The sequence below is a fragment of the Sorex fumeus genome, unplaced genomic scaffold (assembly GCF_029834395.1).
Source record: "Sorex fumeus unplaced genomic scaffold, SorFum_2.1 ptg000033l, whole genome shotgun sequence".
Lineage (NCBI taxonomy): Eukaryota > Metazoa > Chordata > Mammalia > Eulipotyphla > Soricidae > Sorex > Sorex fumeus.
In genome coordinates, this window is record NW_026606090.1 from 30,278,723 (window position 1) to 30,290,808 (window position 12,086).

The following is a 12,086-nucleotide window of genomic DNA, read 5'->3' on the forward strand; positions in this document are numbered from 1 at the left end:
AAAAGTATTTTTTAGTAAGCTAGAAAATACTGCCCTTTCTTAAATAGTACCTTGATGTGTAAGTAGAGTTATTTTACTTTGTATTTAGATTAACTATTCTACATGGCATTTATATTACCAGGACACATGAAGGACCAAACTCTTTCTTTTAGCCTACCTTATTTGTTTAGGTGTAGCATCATTAGCATTGGCTTAGTTTTTTTGTTTTACCATTGCCACATAATATTGAATTCCGAGGATCTTTCATTCAATATTAGAAATAAAATTTTTGGAAATTATCAAGTAGATTGATAAAAATTGCTCTCACTTGCAAATTTTACTGTATATTTAATGAAAGGGACACATATACACAGAAGACATATTTATCTTCTTTTTCTCTTCTAATGGAAATCTTTCACCATTAAAGGGAGAATCAGTTTTGTAGCAGTGCTAGACCTCAGGAGAGGGTTTTTCTCAGAAGTTGGAATCCTTTAATTTAATATATTTTGTTCGTCTTCTGTCGTGTTAGACCACTTCAACTTCTCGTTTTCTGATATTGTTCATCATACTTCTAAGAGGGTTCGGTTCATTTTTCAAGTCTTTCACAGTTTTGTTTTTTACACAGCAGCAGCAGTCAAGTACTTCATACAGGAAAGCCAGCACCACTAAAGACACCACTGTAAATATAAATAAAAGCAGAATGACAAAGCAGGCAGTGTTCCAGTTGTCATGGAAAGGGTAAATTTTTTGAACTTGGAAGCCAAGGTATTGATAAACAGATGTAGTGGTTTCATTCCAGACGCTGGAGCTCAGGGAGGCCATTCTTAGGGATTCCACTTCTTGTATTTCACCTTTGATTCTACAAAAAAATAGAAAATGAATATATGTAGCCAAGTACTTCAGATTGATTGAATCAGATCTCAGTAGTAAGATTTGTTAGTAAGCTTACGTGAGCAGTGTGAACATGCTTTCTACCAGAGTTAACAGCTGTTTTGTTTTTGTTGTTGTTGTTTCGTTTTGTTTTTGGGCCACTCCCAGTGGTGCTCAGGTTTACTCCTGGGTCTGCAATCTGGGATCACTCCTGGTGGGCTTGAGGGACCATATGGGGTGCTGGGGATTGAACCTCGATCAGCTTGCTTTCAAAGCAAGTGCCCTACTATTTCTCCTGCCTCTTTGGTATTTTTGATTTTTTCCTGTATCTATGCTAGTATGCTCTCTAGACCATACTGTGTTTTTGAAATATATATCATTTGTTAGGTAAATACACTTAAGATTCCTATACTGAAATAACTGCTAGTAGAAGGGGGTAAAGGGCTGCTGAATTGGTTTAAAACATAACTAAAGCAGTGGTCAGTGAGCTTTTATCTACAAAATATATTAGCCTTTTAAAGTGTCTTCTTCAAACTGCCCCTAGAAAAGACTTTTCATTACTCCTGTGAATCCTTACCTTCTTGATTTAGTGTATTTCTGTCACCTATTTCCACTCCTTCCAGTTTCAAGGGCAGACAATCTGACTCAGGAAACTAGTGGCTGAGGGAAAACTGTATGAGAAAGAAAAACCAAATAACGACATTAAGAATAGGATATCAACATGACATAATATTAACAATAATGTTTTAGGTTAACGTTGCTAGGAAAAGACTTAAATCTTAGGATTTTTGTGGGAATTATGTTTGTGTAAATGTCATTGGATACAGATACTAAAATTGTACAAATTTGGTGTTGTGAAGGTATCAATTTAATTTTTTTGGTGAAGCAAGATAGTTTTTATTGAAACTTATTTAGAAAGATGTGAGGAGAGAGAAAGAACCATGGGTTTGAGAGAGAAAACACAGGCTTCTCGAGTGAAAATGAGCAAGCAAAGAAACAGACTAAGGAAGCAAGATGCATGTTTAAGGGAGAACCTGGGCTGGAAGAGCAAGCTGAAGGCATCAATTTTAAATCGGTCCATTTCACACTATTAGACATTGAAGTCTTACTATTCTTTTACACACGATTTAACCTTGAAGGTCTGGTTCCATTACTGCTTCAGGGGTCTAGTCAAAGGCAGGATGACTGGTAGACGTGGAGTTTTTGTTTTATTTATTTAGGCCACACCTACCGGTTCTCTGGACTTCTTCCTAGCTCTGCTCTCAGGATCATTTCTGGGAGGCATGTGGGAAGTACTGGGTTTTGGGCATTGAACCCAATCCATTACGTGTAAGGCAGGCTCCTTACCACTGTACTTTAGCTCTGGCCCAAGCTTTTGTTTTATTTCAGGTTTTGGGGCTGTAGCTGGCAGTGCTCAGTGTTTACTTCTGACCCAGGTTCAGGGATCGCTCCTGGCACTGCTTGGGGAAAAGTATGCTCTGCCGGGCATTGGAACCAGCTAAAGCACGGCAAGCACTTCAACTACTATTCTATCTCTCTGACCCACAGAGGTAGAGTCTTTTATTTTTCATTTTTCATTTAATTCATTATTACTATTTTTTGGTTTTTGAATCCCACCCACCAGTGTTCAGGGTTATTCCTGGCTCTCCACTCAGGAAATGCTCAGGAAATGACTCCTGGTGGTGCTCAGGGGACCATATGGAATTCACGGTCAAACCTGGGTCGGCTGCTTGCAAGGCAAACGTCCTACAGACCCACCTTCCTACCATCCTACTGTCCTACCGCTTCACTCTGGCCCCTAGAGGGCTTTTTTTTTTTTTGCCAATTATTTGGTTTTGTTGTTGTTCTTTTGTTTGAAGCACTGTGATTGGCTCAGGGTCCCCTCCCATCCACCACCCCCTGCCTGTCCATGGTGAGAGGTCTGTTCTCTAAATAGTTCTCAGGTTTTGTTATCTTTTACTATTATTTCCTTACTAGAGGGAAAGATACAGCACAGTCACTTTCATATGTGGGAAATAAACAGAAGTAGAATTTTAATAGCAACAAACTGGCAGATAGGAGCACCTTTTTGTTTTTTTCTTTTTGGATCACACCTGGCTATGCACAGGGGTTACTCCTGGCTTTGCACTCAGGAGTTACTCCAGGCGGTGCTCGGGGGACCATATGGGATGCTGGGAATTGAACCCGAGTTGGCCACGCGCAAGGCCTACCCGCTGTGCTATTGCTCCAGCCCCATATAGGAGCACCTTTTTAAAGAACCATTTTGCCTGCATGATCACAAGAATCAGTTTTTATAAGAAAAGAATCAAGAAATACGTATTTTTTTCAAGCAAAATAGATTTATGAGAGAGATACAGGGAGAAGGTTGGAGGAGGGTGGGAGAAAGGGAGAGAAAGGGAGGGAAAGAAAAAGTCCCATTGCATGTCGTGATATGGGGAGCGGAGAATTCACCCAAAAGTGTTATTTTTTGGGCAGGGGCACACCTGGCGATGCTCAGGATTTGGTCCTGGCTCTGCTGCTGGTGCTCAGGGCACCATCTGGGGTGCTGGGGATTGAATCCGAACTGCCTCATGCAAGGCAAGTTCCTCGCCGATTGTGCTGTCTCTCTGGCCCCAGAGTGTTTTTTGAGAAAGACAGCTTGCAGGCTCCAGGTTAGTGCATTTTTTTGGTGAGCTGGTCTTAGAATTAATGTATTTGTAAATCTAAGAAAAATTCCTTGTTGAGGGTTGAACCCGTATGTTCCTTACACAGGATTTTGGGGAAAGGAAGGTAAGAGAAAGATTCTTTCGTCTTGGAGCCACACCTGGCAGTGCATGGGGGTTCATAGGTGTTGGGGATTGAACTTGGGGCTCCTGTGTGCAGAGCATGTGCTCTATCTAGCCCTTTTGCTCTGTCTCCCCAACCCAAGCCCAGAAGAATTTGCTAGTTTCTTTTTTCTTTTTGCTTTTCGGGTCACACCCGACGATGCACAGGGTTTCTCCTGGCTCTGCACTCAGGAATTACTCCTGGTGGTGCTTGGGGGACCATATGGGATGCTGGGAATCGAACCCGGTTTGCCACATGCAAAGCAAATGTGCAAACGCCCTACCCGCTGTGCTATCGCTCCAGCCTCCCATAGTTTCAAGTTAAGTCCAACACTTAATTCCTGTTGTGCAGGTTTCAGCAATCTTTGTTATACCTTAAATGGAACCATAGGGGATGAAGATTTTTGATTATATTACAATAGTTACTTTTAAATTTTCTTGTCCTTTGACAAATAGTTTGGCTTAGTTTTTACAATTGTAAATTACCCAGTCAAAGACTCCTGTTTCTGTGCTTAGGGCTCACTCTAGTGGGTCTGGGGGGAGCATACTGGGTTGTGGGGATGGAACCTGGATTAGCTATGTCCTGCCTCCTGTACCGTCTCTAGGTCCTTCTTTGTTTTCTTAAATTCTTAAAAATTTTGGGATTGAGGACTGGGAAGAGATGGTTCGTGGTCACCTTGGAATGCATGCTTTGTCTGCATTTGTGCAGAGCCCCAGTTCAGTCCCCAGCTCCGCATGATCTCCTGAGCACTAGGGAGCTGTCCCCCAGCACTGAGCCTGAGCATTGCTGGGTGTGACCAAAATAAATGGGGGAAATTTATAAAAAGAGAAATAACCCTCCTCTCCTCCCAGAAAATCCCAAGCAACTCTAGGGTTGATAAATTAATAATTTCTTAGTGTTTTTAAGGTTAAATTTGATATATTACTTTTTTTAAACATACAATTTCCTTGGCAAATTCACCTTTTCTGGATGTTTCTCCGTTTTGAAGGCTAAATTGATGAGCAGGGCTAGTAGTCAAGGCTTAAATAAATATTTAAAAAAAAATTTTGATTTTAGTTAGGGTATTTGCCTTGAATGTGGCCAACCCAGGTTCAAGCCCCCCTTCCCCCAAGTTCACCAGAAGTGATCTGCCCTGAGCATAACCAGATGTAATCCCCAGCCCCCCACAACCCTCAAGATAAAGCATCAGTTTTGGGCCAGAAAGATAGTACAGGTTAAGGCGCTTGCCTTACATCCCAAGAAATGGTTCAAATCCCCAGCATCAGCTCACATATGCTGCCCCAGCACCGCCAGTAGTCACTTCTGAGCATATGGCCAGGAATAGCTCCTGAGCAACTTGGACTATGCCCCCCCTAAAAAGAACTAATCAGTTTCGTATTTGATCCTTCTTGAAATGAGGGATGCTACTACAACAGTGGACACTTACTGACTCAGTTGCTTTTGTTAGTTCCTGTACATGTAGATATGCACAGTCTGAAACGTAGGCATGTGACTTTTTATTGTATTGCAGTATTAAAGACACCCAGCCTTTTTTTTTTTAATGTAGGAGTACTGCTATTTATTCAGCCACCGATTAGCTGACTGAATTGAAGACACTCAACCTTTCAAAGTTACCCATTGTGTGTTAGCTTTGAATTTTTCTCTTAGCCGCTTTTTAACAGAAAGTAGGGTGCTATGTTTTATAATCCCTGGGGATGCCAGTTGATGCTGTGTTGTGTGGAATACAATGTAATTGATACCTCTTAGAGGTGTATAATGTGGATGCCCTGATCTGGAGACAAAGGTGGAGTCCTTTGTCTTGGTTTTGGGGTCATTCAGCAGTAATTAGGAGTTGCGTGGCCTTTGAGCCCTTTCCCCTGAAGATGAGTCTATTGACATTCAGCCTTCCTGTAACAGTGCCTGTTACTACTCTAGTTAATACGTATGTACGTGTGTGCCTAATAATGTTCAACTCTGGGACTATATTTTCAGTTCTTTAGTGTTACAAGTATACTTCTAGGAGAGATAATAAGCACTGTTATTTTTCACTTCCTGTGGTAGGATTTCAGACCTTAATTTTTATATTTGTGTGTTTTTTTGGGGGGGTCACACCCAGCTGTGATTCCAGCTTCTTTATTTGTTTTGATTTGTTTTTATGAGCCGCTCCCAGTGATGCTCAAGCTTACTCCTGGTTCTGCCCTCAGAAATTATTCCTCGAAGGGCTCAGGGAACCATATGGAATGTGGGTATCGAACCCAGGTGGTCCCATGGAAAGTAAATATCCTACCCACTCTACTGTTGCTCTGGTCCTTAATTTTTTTTTTTTTTTTTTTTTTTTTGGTTTGCAATGCTGTTTTTTGGCAGGGGTGGGGGTGGGGGTATGACATCCAGCTTTGCTCAGGGCTTACTTCTGGCTCCTCACTCAGGAATGATTCCTGGCAGTGCTGGGGATAGAGGGTGGGGACCATTTGTGATGCTGGAGATGGAACCAGGCCAGCTGCATGCAAGGGAAATGTCCTCCCTTCTGTACTATCTCTCCAGCCTCTCAGGGCTTCTGACTCTGAGCTTAGGAGGATCACTTGGGTTTGCGGGACCACGTGGGGTACTGGGCATTGAACCTGGATTGGCTGTGTGAAGGTAAGCCCTTTACCTGGGAACTGCCTCTCTGGCTGAAGGCCCTCATTTTTGAAGAGCAGCCTCAAGGAAAGGAAGAGCAGTACAGATGAGATCTTGGGGGAAATGGGATCTCACCATTCAGTTGGTAGGTTGAGACAGCAGGCATTGCTCAAGCTGTTTCAACTGGTCTCACAAAGGTTCCAGACTCTGTGGAGATGGCCTCAAGAGCACTGAACGTAGGCGCCACCTTAGATTAAAGGATGGCCCAAGAGACAGTACAGGGAGTAAGGTGCTTGCACACAGTCGGCCCTGGTTTTCATCCCGTCCTGGGCTCTAAACCTGGTCTCTGTGGGCACTGCCAGGAGTGATCCCTGAGCACAGAGCAAGGAGTAAGCCCAGAGCACAGCCGTGTAGGACCCCAACCCCCACCTCCTTTAACAAAGAAAAGCAGAAAGGAAAGGAAAAAGATTTTTTCGGGTGATTTTAAAAATCTGAATATTTTGGGAGGGGGCTGCAGTAATGACACAACAGATAGGTGTTTGTTTTCTTTGCATAGGACCCAGCAGGGTTCAGGCCTTGCTATTCCATGTAGTCCCTTGAACACCTCCAAGAGTGATCCCTAAGCTCAGAGCCAGAAGTAGGCCCTGGGTATAACCAGATGTGGTGCAAAAATAACCACACCAAAAAAAAAAAAACTCGAGTATTTCTTGAAGATTTCTGTAATGCTTAATTCTGGCATTAGAAGTGAATATGGGGAAAACAGTGTTAGGGGCAGAGAATTGAAGAGAGTGAAGCAGTTCCTGCCTTTACCTTCAAACTAGTGTGCTCTACCTTAACCCTGATGCCTTGCTTGGTTGCTCCTGGCGCTGCTCTGGGGATGGTGCATGGGTGACCTTGTGGTGCAAGGACTCACTCTGAAGTTCTACACATGGCAGGACCTCTAGCCCTTGAGCTGTCTCCTTGCCCCATTCCAGCAATTTAAAATAAAAACTACAGGCTTTACTTACCATTCCATCTCCCTGACATATGAAACTTTTAATTTTTTTCTTGTTAAAGCTTGTTTTGTAAATCTGTACTCAGTTGAAATCATACTGATGTTAATGCTTTATACTTTAATTTGTGACGAGTAGGTCTGTTTTATTATTGTTGTTTTGTTTTGTTTGTTTTTAGGCCACATTTGGCAATGCTCAAGGTTTACTCCTGGCTCTGTACTCAGGAATCACCCCAGGGCCTGGTGGGCCATGTGGGATACTAGGGATTGAACCTGGGTTGGCCATATGCCAGGTGTCCTAGATTGCGATTTATTTATTTATTTACGACTTTTTGGGTGACACCCGGCTATGCTCAGGGGTTACTGCTGGCTCTGCACTCAGGAATTACTCCTGGCAGTGTGCAGGGGACCTGATGGGATGCTGGGGATCGAACTCAGGTCGCTCTCTGCAAGGCAAAATGCCCTACCCGCTGTACTATCACTCCAGCCCCAGTATATTGATATTTTAAAAATAGGATTGAAATGATTACGTTTAGTAATGCAAGTTACAAATTGAAAAGATAAATTTATGTCAAGCAAGTGCTATGCTAATATTCCTTATGAAAAGTGGAGGTGGGGGAGAAACAAGGGGGAAAAAAAGAAAAGAAATAAAAATGAAAGAGGAGAAAGTTTCTTTGGCATCACTGCCCCTTGTGCAGTGCGGGGAGTGTTGGTGGTTGTGGCCTGTGAGCACCATGGAAGAATGTCCCTTAATTAAAAAAAAGGTCAAAGGACAGGGCTGGAGAAACAGTACAGCAGGTAACACACTTGCTTTGCATACAGACGACGCAGGTTTCTTCCCTGCTGCTACCCTAGGCCTGTTGCAAGGAAGGATCCCTGAACGCAGAGCCAGGAGCAAGCCCTGAGCACCTCTGAGTATGGCCCCAAACAAAACAAAGCAGAGCAATTTGTCGGACTTTTGGGGATCCCAACCCTTTAAAATTCCACTATAGGAATGGAAAGTGTTAAGTAAATACCATATGTATAAATTTGTGTTTTAGTTGGTCTCTTCATCCATTTTCCCCTCGCATTTCAAAAAGCCATTTATTGTATAACATTTATGGAACTAAAGTAGGTCTTGGAACAGTTCTGGAGCTTGAATTGCCAGACCAGAATAAAATTATGCTTTTTGTCTATTTATGGTAAAAGCCCTTGAATTGAATTCTCTAGTGCCTTTAAGTGTATCATTTTGAAATATGATCAATTAATCATAATAGCCTTTAAATATAGAGCGACCCACTCAGCCCTGGAGCTCCCTGAGGTCGGCCATGCCTTCTCAGCAGTTTGATGAAACAGCAAGAGGCCTATATCTCTGCTAACTTTACAAATAAGACACAACAGATAAAATGTAGACAGACTGCAGTATTAAACTCTGGGATGGTGGGGGCTTCTGTTTACAGTTTACCTGGAACTTGAGGTACAAGTTAATTACTTCACAAAATTATTTACATTTTGAATTTTGTAGCAGGAAAGAATGTTTTTCTGTTTCTGTTTTTTTTTGGTAACTAATGCCATTGTTCTAAATCTGGAGAGATCTAATACCCTCTCAGAGCAACGTTTGGGTTTCAGGCTAGCTGAATGCTGGCTAAGAAATTCAAGAAATAAAAACTGAGAAAAAAAACACTTAAGATTTAAATGTTTATGTGCAGAGAAAATAGTGCAAAAATTGGAGCTTTTAACATGTATAGATAAAATTCTGGAACCCAGTCATCTGTTAAATCATGGTATTTTTAAGCCTGAATATTATAAAATTAGGAATTTGGTTAGCAGTTGATACTGTTTTTAGTACATGTGAATAGTTGCTGTGAGCTGTGCTAGTAATTTTATTATCTCAAAAGGTACCATATTCTCATTCTGTAATTTTTAGAAGATATTTTTATTTTAGACCACAGCTTGTTAAAAAGACTGAGGATCAGTTTAAGACTGATTTTAAAATATTGAAATGCTTGATGAATACATATTTTAATGGCCTATAAAAGATGAAAGTCTAAGTCATTTAATAACACTGTCCTCCCGTTGTTCATCGATTTGCTCGAACGGGCCCAGTAACGTCTCCATTGTGAGACTTCTTGTTACTGTGTTTGGCATATTGAATACTCTCGGTAGCTTGCCAGGCTCTCCGAGAGGAGGGGAGGAATCGAACCCGGCTCGGCCATTTAATAACATGACATATTAATATTAGTTTCAGGCTTTAAAATTCACTGTGGGGAATTATTATATTATTGGGGGGGTGCCTGCAAGTAGAACCCAAGACTTCATACGTGTAGACACCCTCCCACTTCAGCTGCACCTCTAGTCTGTTCATTTATTTTATTTTAATTAAAATGTTAGGAAATTCTAACACTGTAAAAAAACGATTTCTTTGGCTACAGTGTAATGCAGCCTACATAATCAATGATCTTTATGTTCTTTATTTTTATGCGGGAATCTTAGTGCTAATTATCTATAAATACAAATTTTAAACTGCTTCGTCATATTTATTAAAAATACAGCAGAATTTTTGGTAAATGTTTTACCCGCCCGTATAATTTGTACGTATGATCAGAGGGCTGTAATCTAGGCTGTGCCATTAATTTAGATTTTTCTTTAAGTAAAATCCTTTGTTAAGAGAGACTGGGATGATGAAATGAAACAGCTCAGAGAAGATGAAATTATCAAGTAACCACTTAACATCGATGCCTACGATATGCCCTTAAGATCCGGTTATAAGTCAGATTCATAGAAAATGTCATGAATTTTCCATTAAGGCACAGATGGCGAGCTTGCTTATCAAATAGCACCTGGCAGTCACATTATTTTCAAAAAAAATTCTATTAGCAGTGAAATGAATATTGAATATATAGCTTCCCCCGCCCCGATGAAAGATTTCTGGTTGTTTTTTTTTCTTATGGTAAGCTCCTTCTATTGCATCCTAAGGAAATATTCAAGAAAAAGGATCATAAAGCCTACCTCTTGTCGGAAAGGCTGGGTTGCAGCGCCGGTCCGGTCTGGCTGTTGTAAGGCGGCCTGCTGCACAGGCAAGATGGGGCTGTGCTGCGATTGGCCGCGCTGCAGCGCAGCCGCGGCTCCTCCGCCTTCATTTGCATGAGGTCCTGCCGCCCTCCAGAGTAAATCATTCATAAACAGAGCTGTCACCTCTTGCTCGCCTAATCAGTTTTTGTTTTTAAGCTAAATTCTTCTGAGCAACAAATCCTTAAGCATTGGTTATGAAATTTCAGATTGTTTGATGAATATTTCGGTGCTTGGTCTAGGAGATAAGAGGTAGTAACCTAGGAAACAGTGCAGATTTACCAGCTTGATTTTTTCCCTAGGAAGTGTGTGTAAATTCTTGTAAGTGAAATTTCCTTTCAGTGCTTGCTTGTATAATTCTTGTCCTTTGTGATTGTTTCCATATAGAGGTTTGAATCAGAAAGAATCCTGAGGAAAGAGTAGTTTTCCACTCCATTAGTTGGGAGAAAGGGTTAGTTTTACCTGCATTAAAAAAATGAACGAAAAACAACAATCTGAGGGGTCTAGAGGGCACAGGAGGTGAGGTGCTTGCATGTGGCTGCCCTGTGCTGGTCTCCAGCACCACATATGGTCCCCTAAGCATCCCAGGGCTCACTTCTGCTGAGCCCCTAAGAACCACCAGGTGTGGCACAGGTCCCCTTTTCCCTGTTCCCCAGGAATGAAAAGCAATCTCTGGAATTTAAAGAGAAAGGAATAGCCCTTGAGGGCCAGGCACATAGCTCAAAGGGCTGGAGTACATGCCTTACATACTAAATCCTTGGGTTCACTGAGCACCTCTGGGAGCAGCCTCTTTAAGGCAGGAGTAACCCATGAGGTCTGTGGGGTGTGACCCCCCCCAAACCAAAATAAATAAAAGAATGGACACTTGGGGATCACAGAGATAATGGGCTCATACATGGTTTGCAAGGGCCACATTTCATCCCTGGTGTCATGTAGTCCTGTGAGCGCTGCCAGAACAGCTCTCTGAGCACTGAGGCTGGGATAGCTGGGTGTGGCTCAGTAGCAAAGAATGAACATTCTGTTTTCTAGATTTTGTTTTCAGGCCACACCCAGCAGTGCTCAGAGTCATTCTTAGGGTCATTCCTGGTGGTGCTCACGGGACCACATGTGGTGCCTGGTATCAAAGCAGGCCTCTTGCATGCAGAGTAGCACTCTAGCCCTAGAGCTATGGAGATAGTTTCTGTTTGTGGTATATTGTTTAGAGTTGTGGAAACAAGAGTAAAGTTTTTGTTTTTGTTTTTGAGCCACACCCTGTGGTGCTCAGGGCTGCCTCCTGACTTTGCATTCAAGGACCACTCCTAGCTGGGCTCTGGGGACCAGAGGGGGTACGGGGGATCAAACCCCAGGTTGGCCATGTGTAAGGTAAGTGCCCTATCTACTGTACAGTCACTTTGGCCCCATAAATTAAGATTTATTTATGAAAGAGGCTCTTATAGTAATAGAATAAAGGCTTTCTGTACACTTACTGCTTTTTCCTTTTGTTTTAGGGCCACTCCTGGCTGTACTCAGGGCTAATTCCTATCTCTGTGCTCAGAGGGCATACTCCAGCGACTATACGGAGTGCTAGGGATAGACCCCGGATCAGCCGTGTGCCAGGCAAACACCCTATCTGCAGTATTCTTTTCCCCCTTACATTTCTAAATTATGGATTGAGGGGCTGGAGTACAGTGGATGAGGGCTTGCCTTGCACATGGCTGACCCACGTTTGATCCCTGGCACCCTATAAGGTCCCTTGTACCTGCCAAGAGTGACCCCTGAATGCAGACCTAGGAGCCAACCCTGAGCATCACTGGTGTGG

The 12,086-nt window shown here is 42.4% G+C and overlaps 2 protein-coding genes across 2 annotated transcripts in view; one reads left to right on the forward strand and one right to left on the reverse strand.

Moving 5' to 3' along the window:
* Positions 1 to 12,086, forward strand: part of GTF2E2 (general transcription factor IIE subunit 2) — a 69,027-nt gene that overhangs the window by 15,740 nt on the left and 41,201 nt on the right. The window lies entirely within an intron of this gene.
* SMIM18 (small integral membrane protein 18) lies at positions 302 to 1,511 on the reverse strand. Its single transcript, XM_056116792.1, has 2 exons — positions 1,427 to 1,511; positions 302 to 838 (listed from the first exon to the last, which is right to left on the reverse strand). The coding sequence occupies exon 2, from the start codon at positions 799 to 801 to the stop codon at positions 505 to 507; it is 297 nt and encodes a 98-aa protein (XP_055972767.1). The 5' UTR covers positions 802 to 838; positions 1,427 to 1,511; the 3' UTR covers positions 302 to 504.

Coding starts and splice junctions, on each gene's coding strand:
- SMIM18 (XM_056116792.1), bottom strand. CDS start 801: ATGGCCTCCCTGAGCTCCAGCGTCTGGAATGAAACCACTACATCTGTT.